Source organism: Tamandua tetradactyla, chromosome 4, assembly GCF_023851605.1.
Source record: "Tamandua tetradactyla isolate mTamTet1 chromosome 4, mTamTet1.pri, whole genome shotgun sequence".
NCBI lineage: Eukaryota > Metazoa > Chordata > Mammalia > Pilosa > Myrmecophagidae > Tamandua > Tamandua tetradactyla.
Genome location: NC_135330.1, coordinates 71,649,965 through 71,670,393, shown reverse-complemented (window position 1 = coordinate 71,670,393; position 20,429 = coordinate 71,649,965). Strand labels below are relative to the sequence as shown.

General features: G+C 44.8%; 1 protein-coding gene across 1 annotated transcript; it reads right to left on the bottom strand.

Annotated features, from left to right (window-relative positions):
* Positions 1-1,060: 1,060 nt before the first annotated feature.
* LOC143681058 (neudesin) lies at positions 1,061-14,317 on the bottom strand. Its single transcript, XM_077157777.1, has 4 exons — positions 14,076-14,317; positions 4,947-5,007; positions 4,098-4,201; positions 1,061-3,216 (listed from the first exon to the last, which is right to left on the bottom strand). Exons 1-4 carry the CDS (start codon positions 14,250-14,252, stop codon positions 3,040-3,042), a joined length of 519 nt encoding a protein of 172 aa, XP_077013892.1. The 5' UTR covers positions 14,253-14,317; the 3' UTR covers positions 1,061-3,039.
* Between the last annotated feature and the right edge of the window lie 6,112 nt (positions 14,318-20,429).

Genomic DNA, 20,429 nt, shown 5'->3' with positions numbered 1-20,429 from the left:
TTTCCCTTTTTTAAAACCCGTTCCATTTCTGGTTTATTGCATTCTGGCAACTAGCAAACTAGAACACATACATGCAATCACATGTAATCCCACCATCCAAAAATAACCATCAGTGACATTACAAACAAATCTTGTCATTATCTTTTCTTTGCAAATATACACACACACACCACACACACACACATTTGATCACATTGGGATTATATGATACCCTTTTTTTATGATCAAAGGATCACTTTACTATTTGACTTATATTACATACTGTGTGGTGGATGATGCAAAATACCAAATCTGATATAGCCAGGGTCTGGGAATCAGGAGATGGCAGGGCTGGCTGAGGAGCAGGCAAACATAGGCACTGATATGTCTGATGTTCTCGCCTCTGCATGTCAGCGTAGGGGGCTCAGGCAGGCATGTCGTAAGTACTTCATGTCTTGTCTGTTGCATGGCCTCGGAGTTCCTATTTGCAGAAACATGGAGCAAGTTGTGGCTCTGACACTAATGGCCTGTGGGACAATGAAAAACATCACTTCTCCATTCTGGGTCTCAGTTTCTTCATCTGTAAAAAAAACGTGGGTAGGAAGACAGCTAAAGCCCACCCCCCGAACTAAATGCATACATATGTATACGTACAGAGAGAGGAAAATGGAGATATTATATGTAGTCAGAAGCTTTATGAACCTATCATCTATAAATGTGTGCACAAAACATGCAGTGTGATACTGGAAAGTGAGTAAAGTTTTTGCCAAAGTCTCCCGTCTCTGCCCTCTGACTGATCCAGCTCTCCAGCAACATTTTACAGCCTTTCCGCGGTACCAACAAAACTAAACTTCAGAAAGGAGCTGAGCTATGTTCTCCCTGAGGTGTGGTTGACTAATAAGAGATTAGGTGGTGTTTCCCAAAGTACATTCAGAGCTTACCTGTCTCATTCTCTCCTGGAGAGCTTATTAAAAATGCAGACCTGGGGCGGGCCATGGTGGCTCAGCAGGCAAGGATGCTTGCCTGCCATGCCAGAGGACCCAGGCTCGATTCCCGGTGCCTGCCCATGTAAAAAAAAAAAAAAAAAAAAAATGCAGACCTGAACATGACTCCCAGGGGTGAAAACCTTCCTGGCAACGTGGGACAGAAATCCTAAAATGAGCTGGGACTCAGCATCAAGGGAATGAGAAAACCTTTTCGACCAAAAGGGTGAAGAGAGAAATGAGACAAAATAAAAGTGTCAGTTGAGAGGTTTTCCTGAGGGTTATTCTTATGCATTATATAGATATCACCTTTTTAGTTAAGGTGTAATGGAGAGGCTGAAGGAAAGTTCCTGAAACTGCAGAGCTGTGTTCCAGTAGCCATGTTTCTTGAAGATGATTGTATAATGATATAGCTTTCACAATGTGACTGTGTGATTGTGAAAACCTTGTGTCTGATGCTTCTTTTATCTACCTTATGGACAGATGAGTAAAACATATGGATCAAAAATAAATAATAGGGGAACAAATGTTAAAACAAATTTAGTAGATTGAAATGCTAGTGATCAATGAAAGGGAGTGATAAAGGGTATAAAAAATAGGGGAAACAAAGGCTAAAATATATTGGGTAGATGGAAACACTAGCAGTCAATGAGAGGGAGGGGTAAGGGGTATGGTATGTATGAGTTTTTTCTTTTTATTTCTTTTTCTGAATTCATGCAAATATTTTAAGAAATGATCATGGTGATGAATATACAACTATGTGATGATATTGTGAGTTGCTGACTATATACAAAGAATGGAATGATCATATGGTAAGAATGTTCATTTTTGTATGTTGTTACATTTAAAAAAATGCAGACCCTAGACATACTGAATCACAAGTCCTGGGGATGGAGCCCAGTAATCAGCATGTTAAACCATCAGTCACCTTGCTTAACATATTCTCTCTGCAGTGTACTTGCTGTTTACTCTAAAAGTTAGAAAGCATTGAGTAAAATAACTCCAACTCTACTGAAAATTTTCCAGGATCTGCTTAAGGCAGGGTTTTCTAAGCCCAGTACTACTGGCATTGTGGACTGGAGAATTCCTCTTTATGGGGGCTGGTCTGTGCACTGCAGGATGTGTAGCAGCATCCTTGGCATCCACCCATCAGATGCCCGTAGCATCTTGACAACCAGGAACGTCTCCAGACACACCCATGTCCCTTGGGAGGACATTCTCCCCTACCCCAAGTTGAGAATCATGTGAGCCACCAACCAAAGGGGATGGAGACTCTTCCTTAGGAGGAATGACAAAAAGGAGGTAGGGAAGGGACTAGACAGAAGGGATTTCTTCCAGAAATCATGACCTCAACCCAGTGTTAAGGTCTGTGCTTCTCTCTCCTCAAAGGATGGTCCCAGCCCAGGCTCACCCACCCTGAATCTCAGCCTTTCCCACCACTTTTCAGGTGCAAGTAAGGCAGAAGCTATTCAAAAACCCGCCGTCTTCAGGTTGCCAGGTAGATCTAAACCCTCTAATAACTGCCTTTCCCATTCTCCACCCGACCATCTAATCCCTTGCCCATTTCTGCCAGATCTCTCCATCCTGCCACTGCTGCCCCGGCTCCTTCATTGTCCTTTAAAGGCATGGGAGACAGAAAGCAGGAACACGGAGGGGCAGTTCAGTCCTGCCCACCCAGAAGTGGTGCTGACAAGGTTCCAAGGAGATGGCACGTGTGTAAGCATTCTCCTTTAGTAAAAACAGGCAAGTTTATTTTTTGTCCTTATTATAAAATAAACACGGTCACATTAGAAAATTTGGAAAATACAGAGAAGCACGAAAAAATAAAGGCCACTCATAATTCTGTCACCAGGTGCCAACGCTGACATCTGGGAGGCTTCCCCGTGTGGTTATCACAGCCCCCTCGCTGGCAGGGTGGCAGAGCTACCCTGTAGACAGAAGACTTGACTGGGGACAACAAAAAAATATTCACTGTTCCAGGTCAACCATCTGTTTTATTCAGATCCCTGGAGAAGATGCAGCACCTGAACATGTCCCAGCCCCATCCTTCTGAGAACCTGATCCCGCAGTTATAACATTAGAACTCATCCTTTATGTCAAAATGGGGCTGGTCTTCAGGCTTGAAGTCCAGGTTGGGGCTGCCATCTTCATTAAGGATCCTGCGGGCTGTGTAGCCCACGATGGGGTACTTGGCTTTGTACACTTTCGTGAAGACGTCATCCAGGGACTGCAGCTGCTCGGCCGTGAGGCCCGTCTTGGGGGAGAAAAATCCATGAAACATGGGGAAGGGGGAATGAGGGGCTCGTTTTTATCACTGGCCTCTCTCCATCCCTGCCCTCCCCACGTCCCTGAAGTAAGAGAAAGAAAATATCACAACGAAACAATTTTTCTTTTGACTTTTTAGAAAACATCCTGTGGGGGCAGAGAAGCAAAGGCTTCATCTTTTTATTTATTTAGCTGCTCAATTGCTGCAGGTATCACAGCCTCTCAGAGGGACAGCTGCCCTGGGCTGGAGAAGGTGTGCTCTGCTGCTGTCGGCCTCCACCTCCCCCTTCTGCATATATCCCACCCACTCGCTACCAGCCTCCCATTCCATCTTCTCCCTTCCTTCATTTCTTTCTGTGATCTTATAGCTTAAGAGTTTGCTTCATCTCTGCCTGGTAGCATGGAGCACAACTGGTGTGAGTGCCAACCTTTCTGTTAGGATTTTCTAGACCCTGAAATGGTTGTATTTGATGTTATTTTCTCCTTCACAGACATGTGAATCACCTAAAGTGGACACGAGGTAGGGGGGTGAGGTCTCAGACACCAGCAGCAAATCTGTTCCAGAGGCTGTGGGGGAGAGGGGCAGGTGCGGACTGTAAGGTGGGCCAGGCTGCCAAGGCTGGTGGGAACCAAACTGTGAAGGTCACTGAGTTGGAACACAAGTTCCTAAGAGCTTGGACTTGACTCTAGGCAGCAGGGAGCCATGGAAGGTTTTTGCACACGAGTGACATAATAAGATAACTATTTCAAGGAAATGGTAGCTACCACACTGAGCAGACCAGAGTGGAAATAGTCTAGTGAGAAAGCTTTGCAATCGCCCAGAGGGAAAGAAGGCCGAGTCATTTTGGTAAAGGCTTGTAATTTGCTCACAGTGTCATGAGTGAGGTCTGCAGGCTGCAGGGACATCTTGGCTACCCCTCTGGTAGCGTCCTTCCCGGCCAAGGCATTGTAGGGGGCTCCTCTTCCATAAAACTCTGGTGGGGAGAAATGAGACATGAGTGCAGCTGTGCATGCAAACCAGCTGGAAGCCTGCAAACAAGGGGCTTCCAAGGCCAGCCGAGTCCTAAAAAGGATTCTGGGCTAGAGGAGGGAAAGCAATGAAGACATAAATTCCAGTAACCTACCCCTATCCACCAGTTTGGATTCCACTAGTTCAGGATACAAAATAATTCACACATGCTGGTTAGGAGGTGACTTTTAGAAAACACAGGGTGAAAACAGTCTCTTAAAAATATTGAGTGCAAACAAGACAATGCTTGTCCCCCTAAAATACTGGTGGAAGCAAATCTATTTCCATTTGATACTGTGTTTGGTATCAAATAAAAGATGAACCAATAGAATAACTGCCTCCATAAAATCTTTTGTAGTTTCAAATAGGGAAATCATTAAATGGCATTAAAATGTTTTGTAATGTTATATGATTCTGACTCTCTGCCAAGGGACATTTCTTGTTACAACTTCAGTAAATTATCAAGTTGGAATTTAATTTTACAGGCAACGGGGAGCGAAGGAAGACTTTTGAGTAGAAGTGTGGCATTATCAGAAGAAAAAAAAATGCTGTTGAAATAAAACACTGACAAAGATTCTTCTTTGGATCTGGTCATTTAAGATGGAAGGGAAAGGACTCGCCCACCATTCCTGCCCGTTCCTCATCCCTCCAGTCCCCATTCTGGCTCCTGAGCTCCCCAAAGCAAAAATTAAGAAGGCCAAGCCACTTACCCTTTCCAGAAGTGACATCAAACACCACTCCCTTCACTGCCATGTAGATGGGCTGATCTGCCTAGAAAGCAGGAGAAGAGGCTGTGAGGAGGAGGCACTGAGCCCAGCTCTCCCAGTGCAGGCTGGTTCTCTTTTGTTATCATGAGCTGTGTAAAGAGCAGTGGGTAAAGTTAGAAAACAGCTTTCCATGCAGCGTGGTCCTCAGCGAACTCACCACCTACCTGGGTCATGCGTGCTGGCTCACAAAAACTTGGAAAAGTTTATAAAGGAACATGACAAGCACATGGCAATCCCTTCCATTAAAAACAAAACAAAACAAGCCAGGAACTGAACCAACTTTACATAGCTAAGAATTCAAAAGAATATTAAATAAATGATAAATATATATATTTAAATCAGTCCAATTTCCTCTCATCTTCATCAATGTCCATATATGGATGTAATAAGTGTGAATAAACTACAGTCAATTCTAGTTATTCTGGCAGCTACTTGTGTGCTCTGTGAGCACTGAATTAGCCAATACTGGACCACCGCCCCTAGGGGAAATCAGGGTTAGGGTCTTGTCAGAGGGTGGTCCCAACACACTTTGTCAATCATACACACACTGGCTCAATACATAACCTTGTTTTATTGTGTTTGTTTAAAGACACTTTATATCTTTTGCTTAGTCCTTAACTCTGTATACAATGAGTCCTAGGAAGTTCTTTGCTTCTCCCCAGCCTTTTGGCGACTGTCCCCATTAGAAACCTGTCCCCATTAAAAACAGTAGCATTGCCTTCAGAATATTTTAGAGTAACATTTAAACCTGTTTACAGGGTGAGAGCTGAGACCAGCAGAGTCTCATCAAGTTCTGTCGCAGTCAGCTGGGAACAGCCTCAGCTGGAACAGAAGAGGCAAAGAGGGAGACCTGGAGCCTATGTAGGCAGGAAAACTGAGTCCAGCCAGCAGTTCCTGGATCTCCAATACTCTCAGATCCTGTGCCACTGGCTGGAGACAGGGTAGAAGTTCTTTGCCGGCAACTCGTGCCCTTGGAAAAGAAGGAAAGTACTGCAGATTTTTTTTTTTCCTGCAGAAACAATCTGTCCTCCTTTGGTCTAGGGCTGTGTTTTTCTAACTGCAGTTGCCTGGTAACCTATTTGTGGGTCATGGATTTGCTGAGCCAGATCCCCCAATCATGTAAGTCACTTCCTTGCCATAAACAAATAAATGTATCCTACTGGTTCTGTTTCCCTGGTAGGGCCCTGACTAACACAGATAAAAAAGAGAGAGAGAGAAACTGAGAGGTTTAGTAATTTGTCCAAAGTAAAACAGAGGAACAGGGAGGGACTCAAACTCAAGTATAATCCAAAGATATAATGCTCTAAGTAGGGCAGACCACATAATATATTATGCAAACCATGACACTTCTGGAAGTGAAAGGGAGTACTATTAATAATTACCCCTGGACAACAGGCATAAAGCAGAGCCATCTAGGACAAGCACAGCTCTAACACTGCATTCAACTGCCTCTCTCCTCCATTACCTCTTTCCTTCTTCCTCTCTCTGGCTCCCTCCCTCTGCCCACAGACATTTCCAGGATTCCATCCCTCTGACAATTCTTTCTTAACCTGTTTCTCTGCCAAATTTACTGGTTCCTTCCCTCAGTGACCAAACTTCATTTTTTTGTACATATTTTTATTGAGAAAACTTAACAACATACAAACATGAACATTCTTAACAAATGAACATTCCATTCTTGGTATATAATCAATGACGCATAATATCATCACATAGTTGTATATTCATTGCCATGATCATTTCTTAGAACATTTGCATCACTCCAGAAAAAGAAATAAAAAGACAAGAGAAAAATCTCATACATACCATAGCCCTTACCCCTCCCTCTCATTGACCACCAGTATTTCCATCTACTCAATATATATATATATATATATATATATAGGCATGGGCAGGCTTCAAGAATTGAGCCCGGGTCGCCAGCATGGCAGGAGAGAATTCTGCCACGGAGCCACCATTGTACCACCCCATCTACCCAATATATATTTTAACCTTTGTTCCCCCTATTTTTTTCCTATATCTCTTACCATTCCCTTTCATTGATCACTAGTATTTCAATCTACTGAATTTATTCCCCTTATTAATTATTTTTTCACATGGGCAGGCACTGGGAATTGAACCCAGGTCTCTGGCATGACAGGCAGGAACTCTGCCTGCTGAGCCACTGTGGCCCGCCTTATTTATTTATTTATTTATTTATTTTATTTATTTTCAAATTTTTACCCCCTTATCCCTACCCCCATTGCTTATTTTATTTATTTATTTGTCCTTATTTTTTTACTCATCTGTCCATACCCTTGATAAAGGGAGAGTCAGCCTCAGGGTTTCATGATCACACAGTCCCACTGTAAAAGGTACTATAGTTACACAGCCATCCTCAAGAATCAAAGCTACTGGAACACAGTTCAACAGTCTCAGTTGCTTCCCTCCACCCACTCTAATGTACCATAACTAAAAAGGGATGTCTATATAATGCATAAAAATAACCTCTCAACTCTGTTTGAAATCTTTCAGCTACTGAAACTTTATTTTGTCTCATTTTTCTCTTCCCCCTTTTGGTCAAGAAGGTTTTCTCATTCCTATAATGCCAGATGCTGGCTCATCAGGAGTCATGTCCCATGTAGTGGGGGGGGGGGGGGGCAGACGTATTTTTTTTTTTAATTAAAAAAAAATATGACAAGAAAAAACACATTCTTAACATATGATCATTTCGTTCTACATATATAATCAGTAATTCACAATATCATCACATAGTTGCATATTTATCATGAACATTTCTTAGAACATTTGCATCAATTCAGAAAAAGAAAAAGACAACAGAAAAAAATTCATACATACCATACCCCTTACCCCTCCCTTTCATTGATCACTAGCATTTCAACCTAAGTTTATTTTAACATTTATTCCCCCTATTATTCATTTTTATTCCATATGTTCTACTCATCTGTTGATAAGGTAGATAAAAGGAGTATCAGACACAAGTTTTTCACATTCACACAGTCACACTGTGAAAGCTTTATCATTATACAATCATCTTCAATAAACATGGCTACTGGAACACAGCTCTACATTTTCAGGCAGTTTCCTCCAGCCTCTCCATTACAACCTGACTAACAAGGTGATATCTATTTAATGTACAAGAATAACCTCCAGGATAACCTCTTAACTCTGTTTGGAATCTCTCAGCCATTGACACTTCATTTTGTTTGATTTTGCTCTTCCCCCTTTTGGTTGAGGTTTTCTCAATCCCTTGATGCTGAGTCTCAGCTCATTCTAGGATTTCTGTCCCACGTTACCAGGAAGGCCCACATCCCTGGGAGTCATGTCCCATGTAGACAGGGGGAGGGCAGTGAGTTTGCTTGTTGTGTTGGCTGGAGAGAGAGGCCACACTGAGCAACAAAAGAGGTTCAATGCAGTTTTTTATGGTATGGCTTTATTATTTTTGAATTATAAATTATTAGAAATGTAGCTAGAAAAGTATATTCTTCAAAAAAAATTTTTTCTAAACACAACAATATACAAACACAAACATTCTTACCATATGATCATTCCATGCTTGGTATATAATCAATAACTCACAATATCATCACATGGTTGTATATTCATCACCATGATCATTTCTTAGAACATTTGCATCCATTCAGAAAAAGAAATAAAAAGAAAAAAACTCATACATAACATACCCCTTGCCCCTCCCTCTCACTGACTGCTAGCATTTCCATCTATCCAATAGATTTTAGCTTTTGTTTCCCCTATCTTTTTTCTATACCCTTTATCACTCCCTTTCATTGATTACTAGCATTTCAATCTACTAAATTTATTTCAACATTTGTTCCCGCTACTATTCATTTATTTTTGAGCCATATGTTTTATTCATCTGTCCATACCATAGAAAAAAGGAGCATCAGACACAAGGTTTTCACAATCACACAGTCACTTTGCAAAAGCTGTATGTTTACACCATCATCTTCAAGAAACATGGCTATTGGAACACATCTCTACAGTTTCAGGCACTTTCCTCTAGCCTCTCTAATACAGCTTAAACTAAAAGGGGATATCTATATAATGCATAAGAATAACCTCCAGGATAACCTCTCAACTCCGTTTGAAATCTCTCAGCCACTGACGCTTTATTTTGTCTCATTTCTCTCTTCCCCCTTTTGGTTGAGAAGGCTTTCTCAATCCCTTGATGCTGAGTCCCAGCTTATTCTAGGATTTCTGTTCCATGCTGTCAGGGAGGTTTACACCCCTGGGAGTCATGTCCCACATAGAGAAGGGGAGGGCGGTGAGTTTGCTTGCTGCGTTGGCTGAGAGAGAGAGGCCACATCTGAGCAACAGAAGAGGTTCTCTGGGGGTGACTCTTAGGCCTAATTTTAAGTAGGCTTAGCTATACTTTGCAGGGATAAGTTTCATATGAACAAACCCCAAGATTGAGGGTTCAGCCTATTGATTTGGTTGTACCCGCTGCTTGTGAGAATATCAGGAACTCTCCAAATGGGGAAGGTGAATTTTCCCCCTTTCTCACCATTCCCCCAAGAGGACTCTGCAAATACTTCTTTATTCACTATTCAAATCATTCTGGGATTTTTCAGGGCATCACACTAACCTGGACAAACCTACAAATCTCATGCCCTATTCAAGGTTCCATGTACTTATGGTGTTCAATGACCCTGTCCATATAAGTCATATTAGGAAATGCTCAGTGACCAAACTTCTTAAAAAGAGCAGTCTGCACCTACTTTCTTTGCTTTTCCTCAACCTCTTACAGTGTCAGTCCCTGTTATTGGAGGAAACTATTCTCTCAAAGTATAAAGTATTATACAAACTTAGTTAAGTATCAATAAATCAACCTCAAAAAAAGAAAGAGTCTTTTCTTAGCCCTCACCCAACAGCTGGTGACCCTGCTGCTGCACCCCCCATTACGGGCTCTCTCTTACCTTGGATTCTGTGCCCAGGGTCCCCAACACCACCCCAACATTTGGAGATTCCCTAGAAATCAGGAGGGATCCATGTGAGTCTGCCTTCTGCTCTCTCCTCACGTGGAGCTACACAGAGTCGCTTGAAAATGCAGCAGCATATGCTTGGTGCTTCTCTCCAGGGAAGCACATTAGAGATTCAGCACCCAAGCTTTTTACTAAGGGCTGGTCAGGTCATGCTGCCTAGTACATTCTGTGTTTGACAAAAAACACATTGTTTGTATAAATGGCCTAGGCCAAGCGAGCCACACTTATCATTTAGGAAATCCTGATGCTAGCTGTGGCCAACCTGTAACCCTGTAACCGAGAACTAGGATTTAAGGGATGATAATGACTATGGAATCATTATATAAACATTTCTTTTTTCTGTTATATTAGAGAGAGAAAAATACCTGAAATTTCTGAATATAATTCAGCTGCCCTGATATGGATAATGATTGTGAGAGCCCTTATCTCGTGCCTGTGTGATTTTAAGAGCTGTTATTTCCTTTATCCTGATTTCTTCTCAAAGTAACTTATAAGGGCAGAGGCCCTAATTAATGCTCAGGGAAGAACCTGAGTCAGCCATTAACTGGTTCCAGCCCCAGTCTTGCTCCTTGATGTGTGTAAATTGTTCTTGTGACACTCACAGCTGTGATGGCTATTCCAGCCTGCTTCTTGAATGGTAACAACTTCATCTCGTCCTGTTTGAATCCATAAAAACCTTGAACTCTCTAAACTCAGGGAGACAGATTTTGGGCCCATCGGCCCACTGATCTCCTGCTTTGTGCCTAGCAATAAACTCTTACTTTCTTTCAAACCCGGGTGTCCCAGGAATTGGTCATGTGAGCCATAGGGCAGAGAACTCACCACCTTTGTCTGTTCTCAGATCTCGCAAGCAGGCCTTTCTAAGGAGAGCAGTCTCGGGCCTATGTCAGCTCTTTTCTGCATAGGTTCCCTGACTCTGCACCATCTTGTTCTTTCCTCTACCCCTAAAGGAAGGTAATCTTTAACATCAAGTTGAGGAATGCTAGAACAGGGAGAGGCAGAAGAGAGAAAACCATGAAGAAGTCCTTGAATAAGGATGGTTAATCAAGACCAGGAGGGCCCCAGTCAGCCACAGACACCCTACCCGGGGCCTACCCACTTACAGGTAACACCCGCAGCAGCCAACCCACCTGAAGCCCAAGGACTCCCACCCGAGTGAGTCATCTACAGAGAAGGGTGAAACCAGCCGAGCCACTCGGATGCACTATCTGCCACCAGACACTGGCCTGGAAAGAGGGGAGAGTAAAGGAGTGAGCCCTGTACAAACGCAGATAGTCCCAATGTTGGGGCCTCTCGCCTTCCATCTTTCTTTACTTGCGAGAGTGCCCGTATGTCCTCTTATGTGTATATCTAGTAAGTTTCTGCCTGCTCCCTCTATGCTGTTGTTGTGCTCCTGAATTCTTTATTGCGGCATGCCCAAGAACTTAGGATACCGAAATTCCATAATGAAGGCATGATCCTGTCACATCTCTCTCCCTCTGTGTTCTCATCCACTCAGGGTTCTAGCCAACCTCTCTTTGCAAATGATGCCCAAACTGGCATCACTGCTTATGGACTAGGTTTCTAAGTATCCCTTGTCATCCTGATCCATTCAAATCCTGTTAACTCAGAGGCTAGGGAACCCAAGCTAAATGGTTTTAACAAAAAGAACACAGGGCTCCTTCCTTGACTTACCATTACAGTGTGGCAGGCCTTGTTTTTCTCATCTGTAAAAGCAGATTGGCTTCTGCCAACTCCAAAATGTTACAGTATTGTGATCTCCCCACCAACCTGTCCCCTCCACCTTCTCGATATAACAGCCCCCACCCCATTCTAAGGCCCGTCTCCTGCATCATCTACCTGCCATTAGACAGGGTTCCACCAACTCAATGGACAATGGTTCTGAGAGCTTTTCTGGGTGCCTCCAGACAACTGACAGAAGGGGTGTGTGAAGAGGTCTTTGTCTCTAACCTTCAACCTCCCCATCTCTCCCTGCCCTGACCCAGACTGACTCAGCTGGACTTACCTCAAAGGCAGGGGCATGAAAACTGGGTTTGGAGAGTCAGCTGCAGAGGAGGCCTAGGATATATGGGCAGGAAACCGACCTATAGGGAAAGCCTGTGTCATCACGCTGCTGGACAAAAGTGGTGGATTCTTTCACCCAATGTGCTCAAATGACCAATTCCTGAGACACTGAGGTTTCAAAGAGAGAAAGAGTTTATTACAAGGCACAAAGCTGATCAGATGGTCTACCAGCCCAAAAATCTGCCTCCCAGAACTGCAGTCATTCGGATAGTTTTGAAGCTGAGAAATCATGATTTAAGAGATGATTTAGATTACTGAATCATTATTTAGCTATTTCTTTTTACTTTCTGGTATATTGGAGTAAACAGAGGGAGATTCCAGATAACTGTAAATTGTAATCCAGCTGCCCTGATCTCTGATAATGATTGTAAAACACCTTGTGGAAAACCTTCATTTGTATCTAGTTATCCAGCCTTTTGGCTTTAGAGTTTTGTAATCACTAAAAACAGCCCCTAATGTTTATTAATGAAAGGTCTTGGGTCAGCCCAGGACTAACCCACCCCAAATCTAAAGTTATCTTGATAACTGAGTCTGGATCTAACCAAACTGGGCACACCTGACATGTGCAGTAGCTTAGGTTTTAACCCACAAGTCACTTAACTTATACCTCATTCCACCATTTTCTTACATACATTCTCTATAAGTGAACTACACCTCATTATAATACTAAAATCACACCCATCATCATATTAAGGCCCTATTTTCTTACATATGTTTCTGTGACTAAGCATGTAATCAATCTGCACATGCTCAATAATTGGATTCCCCTCTAATTACAACATCTGGGGCCTCTGTGCCCATTACCCTAAACACTGTCCATCTCTTTCTCTAATAAAACTAACAGAATAACTGCAGTTCAGGAAGACAGATTTTGGACCGCTAGATCATCTGTTGTCCTACTATGCGCCTAGTAATAAACTTTTTCTCTCTTTGAAAGCCCAGTGTCTCGGGAATTGGTTATCGAGTGGATGGACAAAAAATCCACAGCCTTTGTCTGGTAACAGTTTCACAGGATCAAAAGACTGGCATGTTTTAGGCTGATGAGCACAATTGTTCCAGATGATGTAATTAGAGGGATCTAATTATTGAGTATGCACAGATTGATTACACGCTCAGTCACAAAAACATAGCGACCTTAATATGATGATGGGTGTGATTTTTAGTATTATAATGAGATATAGGTCACTTAAAGTCTAAGCTACTGCCCATGTTAGGCAGACCTATTTTGCTCACTTATCAACCTAACTTTGGACTTGGAGTGGGTTAGTTCTGGGCTGACTCAAGACCCTTCATTAATAAACATTAGGGGCTGTCTTTAGTGATTACAAGTTCTAAAGTTGAAAAACAGGATAAATGAGTACAAGTAAAGGTTAGTCACAAGGTTTTTACAATCACAAGGGCACAAAATGAAGGCTGTACAACAATTATCAGAGATCAAGGCAGCTGGATTACAATTTCCCTGTCTTTCTAATACACCAGAAAGTAAAAAGGAATTTCTGTATAATGATTCAATAATCATTATCAGCCCTTAGATCCCAACTTCTCAATTACAAACCCACAATTCCCACCTAATCCAGAAAGCAGGCATTTTAATTGCTTCCTTCCCTCCTTCCATCTCCATACCCCCATGTACAGGGAGAAGTGATGATCCCAATTGATGCTAAGGCTGAAAACAAAAAAGTTCTTCATACACAGACCACTAGAGAAAAGACGTTTCAAAGGGGCTCCAAGGCAGATGTCCTCCACTGTGGTGAGGTTCAAGTAGGGAGCCTGATTCCTGAGGGTTCGTCCTTAACCTCAGGCCGCCTGGGCCTGGGAGGGAGGAAGCCCAGCAGGTCTCAGGCCCCAGGGCGGAGCCTGGGTTCCGGGAGGGGGCCGCGCCTCCCGCGAGGCCTCGAGTTGCTGGGGGCGGCCTCCAGGGGGTCGCTCTGCCCGTGCCAGCCCCGCACGCACCCATGGCTGGGCCGCTGGGCCCCGACGCCCGGCCCGGCGCCGCCCCGCGTACCTCCTCCCCGCCGTAGCGAGCCAGCTCCTCCTCCGTGAAAAGCCGCACCGGGGGACCCTGCTCGCCTAGGCGTGGAGCCTGCCGGGCCCGGACTGGGTGCGGCCCCGGGGCCAGCACCAGGACTAGGGCCATCGCTACGAGCGGCCACAGCCGCCGCCGGGGCTCGGGGCCTTCCATAGTGAGCCGGCAGGGCGAGCGGCGGCCAGGGCGGTAGAGCCGGCGCGCTCCAGCCTAGCGGCCCCGGAGCCCCGCCCCGTGCGCGCCTGGCTCCGGGCCGTCGCGCAGTGCCGGGAGCCAGAGCCGCCCCGCAGGCGCAGTGGGGCTGGCGAACCGGCTCAGTCTCGGCCGTGCAAAAGGAAACTTCGGAACTAGGATCACAACCCAGACTACAGACTGAAAAAAGCCGATCAACAGAGCAACATTATGTGGCCATATTTCCAGGAGTAGCCACATAGATGACACACCCCAACATTCCAGCACCTACGAGGGTGTATTTATATAATAGGGCCGCAACTTTACTAATTCACTTTTAATTGATTTTTCTTTCCTTTCCAAATGTGTTTGAATTTTGGATCCTCAAGGGGGGGTTTTGTGAAAGTTAGGGCACAACCTTCATATATGCTCCTAAATAATAATAGCTAACATTTACATAAGGTTTTCTTCACTGATTTACTCAATAAATTAGTGCCTCCATGTACCCGGTCGCTGAGGACATGTTACTAAACCAGACAGAGACAAATATCCACCTCCACGTGGAGCTTTACATTCTATGGTTGAGAGGGACAACAAATAAAGATCTATAAAATGGTATGTTAAATGCCAGGGAGAAAAATAAAGCAGGGAAAAGGATAGGGAGTGTCGGGGGTTGCAATTTTAAATGCGCTGACCAACTAAGGCCCCACTGAGATGGTAGTATTTGTAGGAAAATTCATAGGCTATGAGGGAGGGAGCCTTAAGGGAAAAGCGACCCAGGCAGAGGGGACAACTGTAAATGCTGAGGAAGGAGAATGCCAGGCATTTTTGGAGGAACAGTAAGGAGGCTGACAGCTGTACTGAGTAAGACTGAAGAGGGCTGTAGGGCTAGGTAGGAAGCCAGGTGGGAGGGTAGATCAAGTGAGAGCTCAGTGCATTTTTAAAGACTTTGGCTTTTGTTCTGAGTGAAATGGGAAACTACTTAGGGAACAGAATAAAGGACTTAATGTCAACCGAATCCTTCTGGCTGGTCTCGACTGAAGCAAAGGGCCCAGTGAGAGATGATGGTTAGAACCCATGTGGTAGTGGTGGAAGTGGTAAGAAGTGGGTGGATTGTAGACATCTTTTGATGGTGCAGTTGACAGATGAGATGTGGAGTAGGAGAGAAAGAGAGGCATCAAGGATGACTCCAAGGTTTTTGGCCTGGGCAATGGAGGATGGAGTTGCCATTAACTGAGATGGGAGACACTTCTGAAGAAATGAAGAGGTCAGTTTAAACCTGTTCAGCTTGCGGTGCTTATTAGACATCCAGGTGAGGTGCCAAATAGGCAATTCAATATATAAATATTCTGGAGTTGTATTTAAATCCATGGGATTGGATGAGCTCCTGAAGGAAGTGCACAGGGAGAAAGAGGAGGGGAGAACCCAGAACTGAGCTCCCAGGACCTTCCAACATCTGGTGGTTTGAGGAAGCTGCCAAAGGAGACCAAAGAAGGGCTTACTGTGTGCCAGGCACTGGTTCGGTACTTGACACGTATGCACTCATTTAATCCTCACTGTAATTGTGGATGTGTGTTATTATTGTTCCCGTGTTACAGGTCATTGTGTTCCTGTTCCCGAGGTACAGAGCTCTTCAGTACCTTGCCAGGTTACAGAGTGGGTGACAGAGCCAGGATTCAACACAGGCCTTCTGGCCCCAAATCTTCTCCTCAATACCAGGTTACCCTTCCCCTCAGTGACTGTACCGAGTGCTCATGCATTTATTGATCCAAGAGAATAGACTTCTAGTGCAGGATGACATATAGAGGATCTGTCCACTAATCCTCTAAATCTCCGTTTCTTCATCGGTAACATAACAGCCTGCCTCCTTCACAGGATTGAGTTAAAAAATAATAATAATAAAGATAATGGACATGAAAGGCTGTGTAAACTTTAGACTGCAGTAGCAGTGTACATTGTGTCACAGGATCTCTGGGTTGGAAGAGGCCTTCTAGACCCTCGAATAGACCCCCTTTCTGATACAGCATGTTCTCTAATGACATTCCTGGCATACAATGTGCTCCTTCTCTGCTTGCACATTTCTATTGCTCCAGTTATATCAGGAACCTTTTTGAGTCAAAAGATACTCCCTGTAATTTCTCCTGATCAGATACCCTCTCCCCAAGACGTTGAGAATAAGGTTCTCATTGAGTAGCACACTCATATGCCCCCCGGCATCTTGTATTACTTTTCTTTAGTTGAACATGGGTTTGTTTCAAAAAGAACACCAATACTGCTCATACTGTTCCACAAAAGTTCAGTTTCGAATTTTATAATTATCGCTAATACTGATATACTACTTTCAATGTGCCAGGTGATCTTCTAAGTACTTTACATCTGATAGCTCATTTAATTTCCTCAAAACTCTCTGAATGGGTACAAATACTCCCATTTTACTCTGGGAATCTAGGGTTCAGCATTAAGTGCACAATGGTTAGGAAAAAAGATAGGAGATTTGAAAGTGCTGGAACAGACCTGTGATTGGAACACTCATAGATGGGCTGAGCCAGAAGGACCCTAGGAGCTCCTGGCCTTCACACCCAAGGCCCCACTGCCCCACCAGTTTGCCCCTCCCTCCACCACCAAGCGGCTCTGCTCACCCCAGGGCCCCCAATGCTGGCCCCTCTGGATCTCAGAGAGACAGCCGCTGAGCTGGACATGTGGCCCCCGCCTGTGCCCCATCTGCTTCCACCCATCTGGCTGCATCTGCTTGTATCACACGCAGTCCCACCCAGCCAGTCGGGCTGGGAACGGGGGCCTTCCTCTGCAGGCCTGTGCTCTGGGATGCAGGAGCCTGGCCTGAGGCCCAAGGAATGAGCTCCACTCCCTGCCGGGGCCCCAGCCATGTGGTTTCTCCACTTCCCCAGGTCGGGCCCCTCTGGGGAACTGAACGCCTCATACTTTGAACAAGGACCAGGAGGAAGCAGAACATGGCCCAGGGATGAGACTCCACTACTCTCTTGGCTAAAGCCATTCAGAGCAGAGCTGCAGACAAGGCTGGTCCTTGTCACTGCATCCATGGCAGGATCCCCAGGACCGGAAGAGGCCTCTGAAGACCCTCGGATCCAGCCCCCTGCCTGCAGGTAGTCCCTGCCCCAGAGGAGGTGATACTGGGGCAGGGGAAGCATGGAGCATCTGGAACACATACCACGATAAACTCTGACTCAGTTCCCTGGCCTGCAAAATGATTATCCCTGCCTAATCCACCTTAACGGGCTAGGCTGAAGAAGACATTAGATGCTTACAATATTTACCTGGTAAGTTTTAATGTGCCATTGCTACACTAGTTAGGAACCAACATGGGAATCTTTAATGAGCTCCAGGAAGAGCCGACAGAAGAATCTGGGAGACTTCCTTATGATGCTTAAATTCTCCAGAGTCAGGAAGTTTCTGTACAAGCCTAACCTGCCTCTTCTGTACCGCACTTGAAACAGTCCAAATTCTTGAGGTTCCCCAGCCCCCTTTTCTCACAATACAGAGCATGTTTTCACCCTGCCCATTTGAAATCCACTAAGAAATCCACTCAAATCATCTCAGGAAGCAAGGAGAAAATGGATTTGCAGAGGCCCCATAAGGATCCCAGAGTCACCCAAAGCCCTGGGACAGCTCTGGTTCAAGGCTGGGGAGCTGAAAACCACACTGCCAGCTTAGAGCAGGCATCAGGGCCACTAAGAAGCAGCCCCTTGACCATTTGAGCCCCTTCTTCTTCCTGTGAAGAAGGGTGGAGTGGGCTCTCTTCTTCATTTTCTCCCCCCCCCAAAATGGGCAGGTCTCTCTCCAGCCAACACAACAAGTAATCTCAGTGTCTATGTGGGACATGACTCCCAGGGGTGTGGACCTTCCTGGCAACGTGGGATAGAAATCCTAGAATGAGCTGAGACTCACCATCAAAGGATTGAGCAAAACCCTAGAATGAGCTGAGCCTTAGCATCAAAGGATTGAGAAAACCTTCTCGAACAAAAGGGGGAAGAATGAAATGGAACAAAGTGTGAATGGCTGAGAGACTCCAAAAAGAGTTGAGAGATTGTCTTGGAGGTTATTCTTATGCATTAAGTAGATATCATCCTGTTATTCAAGATGTAATGGAGGGGCTGGAGAGAATTGCCTAAAAATGTAGAGCTGTGTTCCAGTAGCCATGTTTCTTGAGGATGATTGAATAATGATAGAGCTTTCACAATGTGACTGTGTGATTGTGAAAACCTTGTGTCTGATGCTCCTTTTATCTACCTTGTCAAGAAATGAGTAGAACATATGGAATAAAAATAAATAATAGGGGGAACAGATGTTAAAATAAATTTAGTTTGAAATGCTAGTGATCAGTGAAAGCCAGGGGTAAGGGGTATGGTAGGTATAATCTTTCTTTTTCTGTTACTCTTTTATTTCTTTTTCCTGTTGTCTTTTTATTTCTTTTTCTGAATTGGTGCAGATGTTCTAACGAATGAGGAATATTCAACTATGTGATGATATTGAGAATTAGTGAATATATATGTAGAATGGAATTATGTGTCAATGTTTTTGTTTGTTCTGAATTGTTTCAATCAAGAAATAAATTTTGAAAAATACAATGGGTTTTGGATATTTTGTAGGCAAAGAAGAGTAAATTCAAGGCAGGGTAGTGTGGTAGTTTGGGGTTAACACTAATGCCAACTTTACTGAATTCTGTTTCTAAAGAGAGAACTTTTTCACTCCACAAATGCATCCTATGAGCACTACAGATGCTTTAAGATATCTATGAAACAAGCAGCAGAAACTAAAAGCAACCCACAATCCCATCATTGAATACACCTACTATGAATATTTAATTTCCTACTTTCAATATATTTTGATCAATAAGTAAGATATGTTTACATGTAGACATAGTATTTGCTATATATGACATCGACAACATGAAAGATTTATCATTTGGATCAGTCTCTAGATGGCACAAACTTTACCAAAATATTAAAACTATGTGTATGTTCTTACATGCTACAACAGTTTGAAAGAGATATCTCTTTTCAATATACTCCCATAATATTCCATCTTAAGAAAACTTATATACAAATTTCCTCCCTAGTCCGTATTTAGGTCTCCAGTCCTTTTGTGTGAATCTAAAGCAAAGCTGAAATGAACAGCGACATGGAATATTTAGGGATGTATCTGGGAGGACATTTTTCATTAGAAGAGCTAGCAAACCTACTTGATTCATGCGCTCAGCTGCTTTCCCTCAAGGGGCTACCAAAAGCATCTATCACAGACCTATGTACCTGGGAGCCTCTTTTCTCCTGTATTCACAACATCTCCAATGATCATTGATTTTTCTTGACTTCAGTCGGTAAGTAAAATCATGTTACTTACTCATTTTGGCTTTCACTTGGCCTTGGATCATTCATGCATTCTTTGGGATTTACTGGTTAGGGCAAATTCTTCTTGACGGATAAGTTTCCTTCTGCCAAGTTTCCTTTGTTCATCCTTCCTATGTTCATCCTTTTCTGATAAATGTGTAAGAGACTGTTAGAGACTAGGAATGTGGAACCTTTGCGGTTTCAAACAATGGGGCCCACAAAAACGCCCCAATTAGAAAACACTTTGGAAACCCAAAAAGCCCCCAGCAGGGACCCCACCGACTCCCACAGTGCCGCCCCCGGCCGACCACAGCCACCCCCAGCCCCTGAGCCCTGGGAGACCAGCTCTGACCCCCAAAACCGCCCCTGGCCCGCTGTGGCCTCCCCACGGCGCTGCCCCCAGGCTCCCGCCATGGCGCGGGGACCCCGGCCTCTCCGGCGCTGCCCGCCTCCTGCTCCGGTGCCCGGTCTCTGCGTCGCCAGGCCCCAGTGGGAGGCCCCCTGGGCAAGCGCCAGGAGCGCGGCCTCAGCGGGGCCCGCGGCTGCCATGGCGGCGCCTCTGTGGAGTCTCCCGGTGGCGGCGGCGGCCATCTTGACAATGGCGCCCGCGTGCAGGGGAGACGCGGGGCACTCTGGGGCTGCTGGGGAGGGGGCGGGCGGGAGGGGGTGCGGGCTGCGGTGGGGGCCTAAGGGGGTCCTGGGCTGGGGAGGGGGCAGTTCACAGATGCGGGCTCAGTCAGTCCCTGCAGGAAGGCCCCGCGCCTGCCGCCCTGTCCCTGGTCCTGCTGCTTGGACCGTG

Coding starts and splice junctions, on each gene's coding strand:
- LOC143681058 (XM_077157777.1), bottom strand. CDS start 14,252: ATGGAAGGCCCCGAGCCCCGGCGGCGGCTGTGGCCGCTCGTAGCGATG. Junction 5,008..14,075: donor CTCGCTACGGCGGGGAGGAG/GTACGCGGGGCG, acceptor CCTGCTTTCTAG/GCAGATCAGCCCATCTACAT. Junction 3,217..4,097: donor CAGACCTCACTCATGACACT/GTGAGCAAATTA, acceptor TTCTCCCCCAAG/ACGGGCCTCACGGCCGAGCA.